This window comes from Sus scrofa, chromosome 14, assembly GCF_000003025.6.
Source record: "Sus scrofa isolate TJ Tabasco breed Duroc chromosome 14, Sscrofa11.1, whole genome shotgun sequence".
NCBI classification, from domain to species: Eukaryota; Metazoa; Chordata; class Mammalia; order Artiodactyla; family Suidae; genus Sus; species Sus scrofa.
Window position 1 is genome coordinate 28,338,029 of NC_010456.5, and position 15,693 is coordinate 28,353,721.

General features: G+C 49.9%; 1 protein-coding gene across 1 annotated transcript in view; it reads left to right on the forward strand.

Moving 5' to 3' along the window:
* SCARB1 (scavenger receptor class B member 1) overlaps positions 1–15,693 on the forward strand; it is a gene marked incomplete at its 5' end in the record, with an annotated part of 92,148 nt that overhangs the window by 36,608 nt on the left and 39,847 nt on the right. Inside the window, 2 exon segments of the mRNA NM_213967.1 lie at positions 12,713–12,870; positions 15,424–15,565. Coding sequence (NP_999132.1) covers positions 12,713–12,870; positions 15,424–15,565 — 300 coding nt within the window.

Consider the following 15,693-nt stretch of genomic DNA (forward strand, 5'->3'; position numbering starts at 1 on the left):
GGAGCTGTAGCCACCGGCCTACGCCAGAGCCACAGCAACACCAGATCTGAGCCACGTCTTTGACCTACACCACAGCTCGCGGCAATGCCGGATCCCTAACCCACTGAGCGAGACCAGGGATGGAACCCACAACCTCATGGTTCCTAGTCAGATTTGCTTCCTCTGCACCATGATGGGAACTCCAGTTTTCTTTCCTTTTAATGGTTGAGTAATATTCCATTGTGTATATGTACCACATGTTCTTTATCCACTCTTCTGTTGATAGACACTTAGGTTGCTTCCACGTCTTGGCTACTGTAAATTGTGTTGCTATATATCTTTTCATATTACCTATGACAAATTATAGTTTTGTCTGGTGTCTGCTCAGGAGTGAGGTTGCTGGATCATATGGTAACTTTTAGTTAATCTCTGTTCTGTTTTTCAACGGTGGCTGCACCAATTTACATTCGCATTCCTGCCAACAGTGTAGGAGGGTTCCTTTTTCTCCACACCTTCTCCAGCATTTATTATTTGCAGACTTTGTAACGATGGTTGTTCTGAGCATGGTACCTCACTGTAGTTTTGATTTACATTTCTCTAATAATTAGCAATGATGAGCATCTTTCTGTGTGCCTGCTGGTCACCTATCTGTCGAGAAGGTGACTTTAGACTTGAGAAATGAGGGGGGTCACCCATGTGGGCGTCTGAAGGAAGATTGCTCTTGGAGGAGCAAACAGTCAGTGCAAAGACCCTGTGGCAGAATCTTGGCCAGTGGGCTCCAGAACAGCAAGGCCAGTGTGGCTGATCAAAGTGAGCAAGGTGGACAGTAGAAGGATGTACTATTGGTGTAGCTGCCAGATGATGCAAGACTTTGTAGGTCACTGTCAGGAACTTGGATTTAATTCAGAAACAAATTGGGAGCCATGGGAGGTGTTTGAGCACGGGAGTGACATGATTGGATGTACTTTTTAAAAGGTACTGTGTTCCGATTCTGTGTGGGGAATAGACTAGGTCCCAGCAGGCAGTGACGGGGGCTGAGGTGATGTTGGAGAGAAATGGATGGATTTCAGGTACTTCTTAGATCAAGAACAGCCAAGACTTCCTGATGCATGGGTCTTGGGTGGGAGAGAAGTGGAGGAGTGAAGCATGACTCAGCTTCCTAGCTTAAGCAACCTCACCTCATTGTCTTAGTAACATGCTTGGGTTCCTTACCAAAAGCTTTTCTTCTATTCTTCTTACCTTTAAATTCAAAAGAAGTTGGCATGTCAGCCAAGGGCGTGGTGTCTCAAAGTTCCAGGCTGAATCAGCCCACGTTGCAGTCTCCCCTGTGTTCCTGGGCCCCAGGGGGCTGGGGACATCCCTGGAGCCCTGGGATTCAGGGGGTAGGAAATGACAGGCTGTCCAATCTGGAGTGGGCAGGATCTGGTCCTGTCCCAAAACGGAGCCCCATACAGGTGAATCAGCCTCTTGGTTCATGCAGTTAGAGGTGTATTTCCTGTTATCAGCGGGGGAGGAATCAGGGTTTTGCAATTCAATGGCTAGGTCAAATTAATGATTAATTTGCGAAACTCCCAGTGGGGGAGAAATGTGAGGACACAGGCTGGTGCATTGATACAGAACCGGAGGCTTGGTCTCTTTGGGCACCTGTGACCTCGGGGAGGTAGTTGGCCTTCAAACCTCAGTGTCTGAGTCTGTGAACTGGGCCTTTGAGGATTTGATGAGGTGCAATAGGCAGAAGTGTTTTGTTGCTCCAATGCTGCTATACTGATGGTTGGTCAGACTCTCTGACTCCCCTGCTGACCCCCGGCTTCTCAGGGCCATGAACCCCATCGTGTTCATCTTTGTGTCATCACATACTGGGTGGGTGATGTCCACAGAATGAACCGGATCCTCACTTTAGATAGTTCCCGGAAGGCTTCATGGAGGAGGTGACACCCGGAGAATGGGATTTTGGCTTTGGCGGTCAAGGCCATCCTGGGAACAGGGGAGGGGGCTGTGGGAGGCAGTGAGCGGATCTGCCTGATCTGCCTCTGCCACCCCGCCGGGTGGATTCCTATTGGAGAACATGAGGTATTCTGCTTGGAGAACTGAGCCCAGACCTTAAATGCCAAGGTCAGAAGTTCATTCTCAAAGCCGCTGGGACCCCAGTGATAATTACAGCTGTCTTCTGTTAAGCACCTGCTGTGTGCTCTTGCTGTGCATGCCTTCTAAGTCTCCTTGATGGCCCTGCCAAATAGGGGCTGCTATGGCTCCCATTTTACAGATGAGGAAACTGAGGCATGGAGAGAGATGCCTCTTGCTTGAGGCCAGATGTCTAGGAAGCCATGGATGGAAGGGGGGTCCGATCAGATCTGTCCACACCAGTGCTACCTGTACAGAGTAAACTGCAAATGCTAGTCTCACGTGTGATTTGAAGTTTTCTGGTAGCGTCCCTAGACATTGCTACTCTGATTCTCTTCGTTCCAGAGCTCATGTTGCTGAGTGCCTGCAGGGTGCCAAGCATTGTGCCAGCCCCCGGGGACACATCAGTGAACAAAGCAGATGAGGATCTGTGGGTTTTTGATCTGGCAAGGGAGACGGATGAAGAACAAGAGACATCGTTAATTATACTTTTGCTGGAAGGTGACAAGGACCATGGGAAAAACAGAGCAGGTTAGGGGGATTCAGGAATTTGGAGGCAGGTAGGGTGGGTCCTCCTGAGAAAGGGACATGTGAGGAAAGATGAGAGATTTGGCCATGCTGCAGGAAAGACATTGAGGGCAGGGAGAACTGCTGGTGCAAAGGCCCTGGGGCAGGAGTGAGCCTGTGTATACAAGGGACAGCAAGGAGGCTGAGTGACAGGGACATCGCAGGCCATGGGGCCTGGAGAGGCTACAGGGGCCAGACCAGATGGAGGGGCTTGCAGGCTGACATTGAGATGGCAGCTTTTATGTTTATTTTACTTCCAGTAAATAAAACATTCCTCATTACTTTGTGTGTTTGAAAAATTCATGTTCAGAGCCAATAGTGACTGCATCTTTCTTGTAGCTTGTCCCTATTCACTCAAGAGTCTGTCTTTGAGTCTTTTTTTTTTCTTTTCTTTTTTTCTCTTTTTGGCCATGACACCAGCATGCAGAAGCTCTGGAGCCAAGAGATCCCATTGTGGCTCAGCTGAAACAAACCCAGCTGATATCCATTAGGATGCTGGTTTGATCCCTGATCTCGCTCGGTGGGTTAAGGATCCGCCGTAGCCATCAGCTACGTGGCGTAGGCCATCAGCTACAGCTCCGATTGGACCCCTAGCCTGGGAACTTCCATGTGCTGTGGGTGTGGCCCTAAAAAGCAAAAAAGAAAAAGAAAAAGAAGTTCTGGGGTTAGGAGTTAAACCCTCACCACAGCAGTGGCAGTGCCAGATCCTTAACCTGCTGAGCCTGGGGAACTCCAACTGTCTTTGAGTCTTATCCAAGTAGGCCCTGGTCCTTTCGTTTTGCCTTATATAGTTTGGTGGGAAGCCAGGTTTATCTCTGGCTGAGGATCTGCTGAACTGTCTGTTCTTGTTCGAGATTTGACAATTCTTTTTTTTTTTTTTTTTTTTTTTTTGTTTCTTTTTTAGGGCTGCACCCACGGCATATGGAGGTTCCTAGGCTGGGGGTTGAATCAGGGTTGCAGCTGCCAGCCTACACTACAGCCACAGCAATGTGGGGTGCAAGCCACATCTGCAATCTACACTGCAGCTCATGGTAGTGCTGGATCCATAATCCACTGAACAGGGCCAGGGATTGAACCCTCATCCTCATGGATACAAGCTGGATTCTTAATCCACTGAGCCATAGCAGGAGTTCCCTAACAATTCTTTTGTGACCTTCTTGCACACATGTAGGAATCTCTGTGGGCAGAGTTGTTCAAATGTGGGCTGTGATCTGACAGTGGGATGCAAGATGATTGAGGTGAGTAGGGACCAGCATTTTTTTTTTGTCTTTTTTGCCATTTACTGGGCCGCTCTCGCGACATATGGAGTTCCCAGGCTAGGGGTCCAATCAGAGCTGTAGCCACCAGCCTACGCCAGAGCCACAGCAACGTGGGATCTCCAACCCACTGAGCAAGGCCAGGGATGGAACCCTCAACCTCATGGTTCCTAGTCAGATTTGTTAACCACTGTGCCACGACGGGAACTCCGGGACCAGCATTTTAAAAATATAATTAGAGTTCCCATTGTGGCTCAGTGGTTAACGAACCCGACTAGGAACCATGAGGTTGAGGGTTCCATCCCTGGCCTTGCTCAGTGGGTTAAGGATCCAGCATTGCTGTGAGCTGTGGTGTAGGTCGAAGATGCGGCTCGGATCCTGTGTTGCTGTGGCTGTGGTGTAGGCCGGCAGCTGCAGCTCAGATTCAACCCCTAGCCCTGGGAACTTCCATTTGTTGCGAGTGCAGCTCTAAAATACTAAATAAATAAATAAATAAAATAAGAGTACAATTGAGTGGCATTTAGTACATTCACAATGTTGTAATGTGCAACCATTAGCACTGTCTAGGTCCAGAACGCCTCTTTCACCCCAAAAGGAAATCCTGTACCCATTAAGGAGTTGTTCCCCATACTCTCCTGGCAAGTACCCATCTGCTTTCTGTCGCTGTGGATTTGTTTGTTCTAGACACTTCACATAAAGGAGTCATACAATATGTGTCCTTTTGCAACTGGCTTATTTCACTTAGTAATGTTTTCTTTTTTTTTTTTTTTTTGTCTTTTTGCTATTTCTTTGGGCCGCTCCAGCGGCATATGGAGGTTCCCAGGCTAGGGGTTGATCGGAGCTGTAGCCACTGGCCTTCACCAGAGCCACAGCAACGTGGGATCCGAGCCATGTCTGCAACCTACACCACAGCTCACGGCAACGCCGGATCATTAACCCACTGAGCAAGGGCAGGGACTGAACCCTCAACCTCATGGTTCCTAGTCGGATTCGTTAACCACTGCGCCACGACGGGAACTCCTCACTTAGTAATGTTTTCAAGATTCACCTCTGTTGTAGCACGTGTCAGAATTTCCTTCCTTTTTCTGGCCGTGCTGAGACATGCAGAAGTTCCCAGGCTAGGGATTGAACCGTGCCATGGCAGTAGCAACTGCTGAATCCTTAACCTCTGGGCCACCATTTTTAAGGCTGAACAACATTGGATAGACCACATGGCATTCATCCATTCATCTGTCGATGGACACTGGGGTTGCTTCCACCTTTTGACCATTGTGGATAATGCTGCCATGGATATAGATATGCCCATATACATCCTTTTGTAAAAGGTGTGGTTAAGGAGTTCCCTGATGGCTCAGTGGGTTAAGGATGCGGCGTTGTCACAGCTGGGGCTCAGGCTCAATCCCTGGCCTGGAAACTTCCCCATGTCACTGGAGCAGCCAAAAAAAGAGAAAAAGTGATGAAAAAGTCCCATTTCTTGATTTTGTTTGCCATCTAGGTTGAGGTGTATACATTCACTGAAGCTCAACAAACTACACCCAAAAAGGATGATTGATCAGGACCGTGGTAATATTTTGCTAAATGGAAGAAGACATACATATGTGGCCTTTTGTATCTCTACTTGTGTTTAAGAAATAGAGAATTACGGATGCATTTGAAGACAGGAATGGTAGGATTCTCTTTATTTGAGAAAAGGCAAATCCAGAGGGACAGGAAGTAAATGAGTGGTTGCTAGGGGCTGTGGGAGGGGATTGATTGCTAACGAGGTTCTGTTTTGGATGCTGAAAACTCTCACTGAATTTGATAGCAGTGATGGTACAGAACTCTGTGAATATACTAAAAACCATTGAATTGTACACTTTAACAGATGGATGGTACAGTATAAGAGTCATGTCTCAATACAATTCTCAGAAAATGTTAGTGTCATGTTTTCAAGGTTCACCCATAGCATTCATCCTTTTTAAGTGTAGTTTGATGGATTTTATCAAATGTATACATCTCATCTATATGGCAGCCAAAATCGAGAGATGGGACATTTTTACCACCTCAAATAGTTTGCCGATGCCTTTTTTTGGCCTCATGCACTACATGCAGGAGTTCCCAAGCCAAGGATCGAACCCAAGCCACTGCAGTGACCAGAGCCACAGTAGTGACAATGCCAGATCCTTAACCCACTGAGCCAGCAGGAATCTCCTCCCAATGCCCTTTTGCAGTTAGTTCCCTTCCTCTGCTCTCAGCCCCTGGCAACCCCTGATTTCTGTCCCTAGAGTTTTCTCTTTTCCACAGTGTCATATAAGTAAAATCATATAGTATGTAGCTTTTTTATCTGGTGTATAAAATTTAACATGGGCTTTTTTTTTTTTTATCTTTTTGGGGCCACACCCGCGGCATATGGAGGTGCCTAGGCTAGGGGGTTAATCGGAGCTGTAACTGCTGCCCTACGCCAGAGCCACAGCCATGCCAGATCCGAGGCAAGTCTGCAACCTACACCACAGCTCACAGCAACGCCAGATCCTTAACCCACTGAGTGAGGCCAGGGATCGAACCCGCAACCTCATGGTTCCTAGTCGGATTCATTTCTGTTGCACTATGACAGGAACTCCCTAACATAGGCTTTTTACGGTCTATCCTTGGGTTATTGATCAGCAGTTGGTTCCTTTTTATTTTTTAATTAAAAATTGTTTTTTCTTTTGATGGCCACACCCTTGGCATATGAAAGATCCAAGGCTAGGGGTCAAATCAGAGCTGCAGCTGCCAGCCTATGCCCAGCCACGCTGGATCTGAGCCGCATCTGTGACCTATGCCCCATAGCTTGCAGCAACCCTAAATACTTAACCCACTGAATGAAGCCAGAGATCAAACCTGCATCCTCATGGATACTAGTTGGGTTCTTAACCTGCTGAGCCACAACAGAAACTCCAGTTCCTTTTTATTACTGTTTCTTCCATTGTATAGATACATAGCCATTGGTTTATCCTTTGTGGACATTGGAGTTATTTTAAAAATGTGTTTATTATTGATGGACATTTAGGTAAGTCATGCTCTCACAGGCTTTGTAGCCTTTGTACAGGCTGTGCCCATAGCCAGGAACACCCTCTGCATCTTTTTTTCCTGGCAGAGCCCATCTCACCTGTGAAATCCCCGGCCCACATGCCCCCTCTTCCAGGCAGCCCTCCTGACTGTCCAGGATGAACTCAGAGGATCTGGTTGGATAAGAGGGAGTGGCATCCGAAGAGGGATCACCTTGGCCTTCTCTCTGTCAGTCTTTGTGTTCGGGCTGTGCTCTTTGACCCCAGGGGGAGGGGGCAGGGATAGAATCAGCTACGTTAGGCAAAAAGCCCTGAGCTTGGCTAGCGGCCTGTTATCTAATCAGCTGCCTGGTCCTGAGACCTCTGGTCTTGTGTGACCAACCAAAAGAAAGTGGATTATAAGCAGTGCAAAGTCCAGACCCCCTCCGAAGGTGGGGCAGTGACAGGGGGAGGAGGAAGTCTGGTCACTCCTGGCCAGGTGACTGGTTGGCTGTCTGGGTCCTTGACTTCTACTAGGCCCCGTTCTAAGCACTTTACCTCCACAAACCCCCTTTAACCTCACACTGGTCCTAGGAGATGGATGCTATAATTGTACCCATTTTATGCATGAGGAAACTGAGAGGCAGAGAGAATCAGTGACTTACCTAGATCTGGGTCCTGCGGGATTCCCTGTGAGTGAGTACCCGATGAATGGAGTGGAACTCCAGAGCCCCAAACCCCCTTCTGCTGGAGAGAGACACACATGACTTCATCTAATGATTCACTGGTTTGTCCCTGATTTTTCCTGAGCTGAGTGGATAGGCTAGGGGATTAGGAAAGCGCAGTGGGATTCCGGAATTCCAAAGGCTTTGATGGGTCCAGGTACCTTTGCCAGGGCTGGGGGAGGGAAGCAGGAACTGGAAACTATTTTTTTAAATTTTGGAGTTCCCGTCGTGGCACAGTGGTTAACGAATCTGACTAGGAACCATGAGGTTGCAGGTTCAATCCCTGGCCTTGCTCAGTGGGTTAAGGATCTGGCGTTGCCGTGAGCTGTGGTGTAGGTCGCAGACGCGGCTCGGATCCCACGTTGCTGTGGCTCTGGTGTAGGCCGGTGTCTACAGCTCCGATTAGACCCCTAGCCTGGGAACCTCCATATGCCATGGGAGCAGCCCTAGAAATGGCAAAAAGAAAAAAAAAATTAAAAATAAATAAATAAAATTTTTTGGCTGCACCTGCTGAAAATGGTATGGAAGTTCCCTGACCAGGGATCCAACCTGCACCTCAGCAGCGACCTGAGACAACACCAGATCCTTAACCTGCTATACAACAGTGGGAACCCTGAAATTGTTTTTTTTTAAACCACTTTACTGAGATATGATCAACATTAAAAAAGCTCTATGTATATAATTGTACGACTTGATGAGTTTGGAGTAAGTACACACCTGTGAAATCATCACCACAATCTGCACGGTAAACGTGTCCGTCAGTCTCTGAAAGTTTCCTCCCATCCTCTTTATTTATGATTGTTATTATTATTGTTATTATTTATGCATGATGAGGAAGAGATCTGTACACCCTAGGCTAGAGGGTGCATTGCATATTTAAATATTTGCTAGAGGGTGCAATGCTGCATTGCATATTTAAATATTTGCTAAAAGAATAGATTTTTTTTAAATTTAAAAATATTTTTTGGCCCCTCTGCAGCATATGGAGTTCCAAGGCCAGGGATGGGATCCAAACCAAAGTTGTCACCTATGCTGCAGCTGCGGCAATGCCAGAGCCATAACCCACTGTGCCTGGCCGGGGATGGAACCTCAGTCCCAGCATTGCAGAGAGGCCCCGTTGTGCCATGGGGGCGAGAGGGGGGAAATCTAGGAGAGTAAATCTTATGTGTTTAATCACAAACATGTAAAAGGAAGGAAACTGGATTAATGTCATGATTTCTTCTGGGGGGGACGCTGATGGGCCCCCGTACCTACCAGTCCCGTATGTATCTGTTCTATGGATGAGCGAATGGCAGAGAGGACGTCAGGGACCACCTGCGTCTGTTGCTTCTCCCTATGGGCCTGTCTTTGTTGCTTGGGGTTACAATTTGAGGATTTCCAGAGTCCCCTGGTGGCTCAGGAGGTTAAGCATCCGGCAATGTCACTACTGTGACTCTGGTTACTGCTGTGGGGCAGATTCGATCCCTGGCCTCAGAACTTTTGTATGCTACGAGCACGGCCAAAAGAAAAAAAATGTGACACCCCCCCAACCCCACCAGCAGCCTCCAGGCTGAGGTCTGAATTCCAGTGCCCAGGGGGCAGGCTGGGGGGATTGGCTCTGGGGTCGGACCTGCTGTGCGTGTGGGGAGAGCCTCCCAACCTCACCAGGCCTCAGTTTCCCCACCAGTTACATGGAGAGGTCACCCCCTCCGGGAAAGGAAGGTGGTGAGGTGCTCTGGCAGGTGTGGCATAGGGGCAGCCTGGCGGGGTGGGGGTTGGGGGTTGCAGCTGTGGCCTGAAGATGTGGGATGTGGCTCCCGGGTTTGTCCGATTTTGAAAAATAAGTTGTTGATACTGAAACGATGGGAAGCTGCCATAGAGCCATCTGGATTTCTGGCAGCTCACAAAACATGGCTTTGCTGGAACAGCCAAGCCCTGGGGAAATCAGAGGCCCAGAGAGGAGTAGCAGCTGCTGCCTTTAGTTGGGGGGTGGTGACCCCATCTGTTCACCGTGGCCCCCCCACCTCCACACTCACCCGAATTGCCCTCTTGGTTGTACATGTTAGAAGTGAGCTGGGGGACAGGCCCTGCCTCCCCACAGCTGTGCACGGGGGCTGTCATCCTGTTCCTCCCCCACTTCTCCCAGCCCTGGACTAGGCCTCCCTGGCCTCTGCCTCTTCAGAGCTGAGGGCTGGGAGGACCGGATGCTTGCTGCACACTCCCTGCCTTTTTTTTTTTTTTTTTCCTTTTTAGGGCCCCACTTTGGCATATGGAAACTCCCAGGGTAGGGGTTGAATCGGAGCTATAGCTGCCAGCCCACACCACAGCCACAACAACGCCTGATTCAAGATGCATCTGTGACCTACACTGCAGCTCATGGCAATGCCGGATCCTTAACCCACTGAGCGAGGCCAGGGATTGAATCTGCATCCTCATGGACACTATGTCAGGATCTTAACCCACTGAGCCAGAACAGGAACTCCCTGCTTCCCTGCCTTAAACTTGGAGTTGGAGAGCTCAGGGCTGGCCCTACCAGGTCTTGTGGCTTTTTTTCTCCCACGGAAGAGGTCAGCTGTAACCTGCCACTGTGGAACTGGGCTCACCCCTGCACGCTCCTGCCCCAGGAATCAGGAGCTACTTGGCCAAAGGTCAGGGTGGGTGGATCCCTGGGACTACAGCCTGTGGAGGCTGTGCCCTCACTTATGTCTTCATTAAAATGGGCAGAGGAGGGAGTTCCCTGGTGGCTTGGGGTTAGGACTTGGCGTTTTCACTGCTGCTGCCCTGGTTCAATCCCTGGTCTGGGTACTGAGATCCCACATTAAAGCCAAAGATAAATAAGTGAAAAAATAAAGGGCAGAGCAGTGGCAGCTGCCTTGAAGGTCCTAGTGCTGGTCAGGGAGGTGACAGTGCCTTGCAGTGTGTGTCTGTGTAGCACACCTGGGAAATGGTCCTGTTTTTGCATTTTATGTGCCATGTTTACTAATCACTTTTATTTGCACCTACTTGGTGCTCAGGTTACAAAAATGACCATCAGGGAGTTCCCATTGTGGCTCAGTGGATTAAGAACCAGACTAGTATCCATGAGAATGCAGGTTTGATCCCTGGCCTTGCTCAGTGGGTTAAGGATCTGGTGTTGCCATGAGCTGCAGTGTAGGTGGCAGATGTAGTTTGGATCTAGTGTTGCTGTGGCTGTGGCTGTGGCTGGCGGCTGCAGCTCTGATTCTACCCCTAGCCCGGGAACTTCCATATGCCACAGATGCAGCCCTAAAAAGAAAAAAAAAAGAAGACCCTTGAGTTCTTTTGTGGCGCAGCTGGTTAAGGATCCAGTGTTGTCACTGTTGCAGCTCCGGTCACTGCTGTGGTGTGGCTTCCATCCCCTGCTTGGGAACTTCTGGATGCCATGGGTGCAGCCAAAAAAAAAAGAAAAAAAAAAAAAAAAAAAAAGACCTTTGTGACTCCCATAGCTTGTAGGAGGATGTGTTTATCTGTAAAGAATTTTTACAGAAGAGAAGTCTCTGATCTGATATCGTCAAGAGAACCCTGACATCCAGATTTTATATTACATCCCCAGTTTTTTGTTCTTGGCAATGAATTCAACTTCATTTAAATGCTACTTAGGTCAAACAAGACACAGCCATGGGCACAGAGTCACTAGCCACACTGTACAAATGGGAAAGCTGAGGTTCAGGGCTGACCAACTTGCTCGAGTGGCCCCTGGGTCTGATTCCGTCTAAATCCAATCCCTCCCAGGGTCTCCCTGTTGGGGACACGGGGTTGGGTCTAACTGGCCAGCTCCAGCCTTCTGCCTCCTCTGGAGCTCAGCCCATTGGTTCTGGGACAGTGGGGGTGGCTGTCCTTGTCCAGGAAGCCCACGTTCAGAGAAAGAGTGAGAGTGACACAAGCTGCTCAGCCACCTAGCTTTGCAACACTGAGTCTGTCTGAGGTGCTGGGTCAAATTGGGATTGGGTGGCACTGGGGGGATCTCCTGTGTCACTGGGGCAGGGACCTCAGGAATTAGAGGCCAGTGGGCTTCAGACCCATTTCCTTCGGCCTTTTAAGGAAAGCAAATTTTTGCCAAGCTTTATAATAATCTGGTGATTTCATATGAATTTCCACATTGCTGCATTTTCATGGGAGATTTCTCTGGTTCTCATCTGGTCTAGCCACACCTGCCTCCTTGCTGTTCTCAAACTCTGTCTCAGCATCTCCCTGCCTCAGGGCCTTTACACAGGCTGTGACTTCTACACAGAATTACCCACCACCACCAAATCCACGTGTTCTCCACATTGCCTTTAGTTTTTAATTTTGGTTTGGTGCTTCTGTCTTTTGTTTTTGCTTACATCTCACTTATCTGACCCCTCTGTTTGAAATGGCAAGACCTGCCTCTCCTCTTCTAGAATAAAAGCCCCATGAAGTTGGGGATCTGGATCTGTCTTGTATGCTCTCTTATCCCGGCTCTTAGAAGAGTCCATGGTATGTAGTAGGTGCTCAGTACATGTGTGTTGCATGAATGAGCCTACTTCCTACCAGGTGCCATGTGCTGTGGTCCAGCAGTGGCCATCTCCTGATCCCAAGGTCAGGCTCCTGTTAATAAAACATATTTCAAAAGTTAACACATAAAAATAGTGTTACCTATGGAATTCACGCTGCGGTGCAATGGGATTGGTGGCCTCTCTGCAGTGCCAGGACCCAGGTTTGATCCCTGGCCTGGCACACTGGGTTAAAGGATCTGGTGTAACCACAGCTGTGGCATAGGTGGCAACTATGGCTTGCATCTGATCCCTGGCCTGGGAACTCCATATGCTGTGGGGCAGCCAAAAAGAAAAAAAAGAAAGAAAAAAATTACCTATTAACATTAGTTATGTCAACTCCGGAGCGGCATGTGTGAACAGCTTTCCCATCACCTTTGGTCCCCAGAGCATCCCCCCTCCCAGACAGGGAGCCCCTTTTCTGATGTGCCTCTGGGAGTCCACAGTGCAGGCCGGCATCAGGCAGCTATTCTGGAGCTGAGTGGTAGGGTAGGCCAGTGGGTGGGGGCCCTGGCCCTCCTCCTCACGGGCGTGTTTGTCTCGTCCCCCAGAATGTGCGCATCGACCCCAGCAGCCTGTCCTTCAACATGTGGAAGGAGATCCCTGTCCCTTTCTACCTCTCCGTCTACTTCTTTGATGTCATCAACCCCAACGAGATCCTCCAGGGCCAGAAGCCACAGGTGCGGGAGCGCGGGCCCTACGTGTACAGGTGAGGACGGAGGGGGCTGGGCTGGGACTCATCACCCCATTTTAAAGACAAGGAAACTGAGGCCCTTTGCAATAGAGAGGCCTGTCCAAGGTCAGTCTGCTTCTCCTAACCTATCTGCTATCTGCTCTGGCACTTGAGACTTGGAGTAAGAGCCTGGCTTTGCTGAACTCTGGACAAGAGCCTTTACTTCCCCATGCCTCAGTTTCCCCTTCAGTCAAATGGGGATGCTAGCACCCACTGGGGAGTGGTTATGAGGATGGGATGAGAAGCCCAGCACAGTGCCTGGCATGCAGTAAGAGCTCAATAATCATTAGCTGTTAACATTACCAAACTCAGGTTTGGCTGTTTGCCCTTGGGTGCAAAGGAAAGGCAGGCAACCTGGGAGATGATGGATTCATGTCCAAAAACCGAATCTGAAGATACTGCTTGGCCATGAAAGTCTTTTTTTTTTTTTTTTTTTTTCTTTTTAGGGCAGCACCTGAAGCATATGGAAGTTCCCCGGCTAGGGGTCGAATCAGAGTTACAGCTGCCAGAGACCTACACCCCAGCTCATGGCGACACCGGATCCTTAACCCACTGAGTGAGGCCAAGGATTGAACCCGCAACCTCATGGTTATTAGTCAGATTCGTTTCTGCTGTAGCACCACAGGAACTCTGGCCATGAAAGTTTTTAAAGGGAGAATCATTTGGGGAGGGGGTCAGGGTCTTCATCAGCTTGCACTGTGTGCAGACTGTCTTCTGATTGGTTGGTGGGAGGTAACAGGGTGGAGCTCCCGGAATCCTGGGCTCTGCAGGAAGTTACCATCCTCCACCTGGGCGGGGGCCTCAGTTCTCGCAGAAGAACTCAAAGGTATTGTTCTGCAGATCCTTGGAGGAGGAACCCGGCCCCTGCCCCATCCCTGTGCTATTGTCCCTTGACCTCTCTTGACCACTCCTCCTCGTTTGATTCTGCATCCTCTCCCTTCCCTGATAAGCAACTGTTTGAATCTGTCCTTTGGAACTCAGGGAAGGTCGAGGAGGCAGCCTATAAACAGAAAACAGGGGACACGGAAAAGGATTGTACCCCAGAGGGCCCTCCTCTGTTTCATTATGACCATCGCTGCCACCGTGTCTTCGTTTGGTGGCTTTTTGGTGGGAGGGTGCAGCTCTCCAGGGGCTCCTGGGCTTGTTGGATTGGCTGGAGCAGTTTTCCAAGAGATGAGGGAGGGCTGTTGGAACACAGGTCTGATTTCTGCCCATCCTGCCCTAAGGAAACTGTCATCCTGGCTGAGCCTACCCTTGAAAGGCTTCTATGTCAGAGCTGAGCCTGGTTTGCCAAAGTTTCTATTTACCCCTTCATTCTATAAGCATTTATGGCGCTTCCTGTGTGCCAGGCACTGTGCCAGTTCACTATAAAAGGCAGACAGAAGCCCCTGCCTCGCAAAGCTGATATTCCAGTGGAGAGAGAATTAACGGGTGGATAAATAAAGTAAAGCCAGACAGCGTAAGTGTGATGCAAACAAAACAGGTGAAATGATGGAGCATGCTGGAGGCAGGGCTTGGCCAGTGTTTGTCTAACTGGAGGGTCAGGGAGGACCTCTGCAAAGGGGACACTTACCTTGACCTGGGTGCTGGGAAGAGGCACCACAGTGTGAGGGTCTAGGGGGAAGTGGATCCTGGACAGAGGGAGCAGCAAGTGCAAAGGCCCTGAGGTAGAACACCCTGGTACCCCAGGAAGGGAGAAGGCCTGTGTGGCTGGTGTGTTAGGAATGAGGGGAAGAGTAGGAGAGAGGAGGCCTGAGAATTGGACAGGGCTGGAGGGTAAGGACCTCAGAGCCCATAGCAGGAGCTTGATTTTATCCTGTGTGCAAAGGAAGGTTGTGGGCTAGACGGTAATGTGATGTGATTTCCTCCTTTCGAAGGGTCTTCTGGGGAGTTCCCGCTGTGGGGCAATGTGATTGGTGGCATCTTTGGAGGACTGGGATGCAGGTTCGATCCCCCGGCCTGGCACAGTGGGTTAAGGATCCAGTGTTGCCCAGGCTTCGGCTTAGGTCGCTAGCAGGGCTTGGATCTGATCCCTGGCCTGGGAATGCTGTACGATGAGGGACGGCCAAAGAGAGGAAAAACAGCAAAAGTAAGACAACCAAAATCAGAGTCTTCTGGTGCTCTGTGGAGAATGGATTGCCGAGCAAGAGATAATAATGACAGCATAACAATAGTCAAAATTGCAATGGATGCATCATGTTTTCTATGCATCAGGCAACCGTTTTAATTGCTTGTCAGGCATTTGCTCCCTGAACCCTCATGGTAGGGAGGTAGATCTTGTTATTACTCCCATCGAATAGGTGGGAAAACTGAGGCTCAGGTGGTAAGCGATGGAGCGGGAGGCAGCGGCCTGGCCAGGTGGAGAGGGCGTGTTGGGATTCAGTTACAGAGGCTCTGGGGGGGCAGGTGGCAGGATGACAGACACTGGGGGGTGGGGTGGGGGGGTGCCAAGCTCAGTGCACAGACTGCACAGACATCCCAGGGCCCTCTCGCTCCCGGCCTCTGACCCTCCGGCTTCCTCGCCCGCAGGGAGTTCAGGCACAAGAGCAACATCACCTTCAACGACAACGACACAGTGTCCTTCCTCGAGTACCGCAGTTACCAGTTCCAGCCTCACAAGTCCCGCGGCCTGGAGAGTGACTACATCGTCATACCCAACATCCTGGTCCTGGTGAGGTGCCCCGAGGCTGCAGCCCCTCTCACTGCCTGCCTGCCCCCTGCACCAGGCAGTCCCTTGAGTGTGCAGCCTGGGGCTCCCGGGGCAACTCTCAGCTTGGCGGGCTTCCAGGGTGCGTGGTT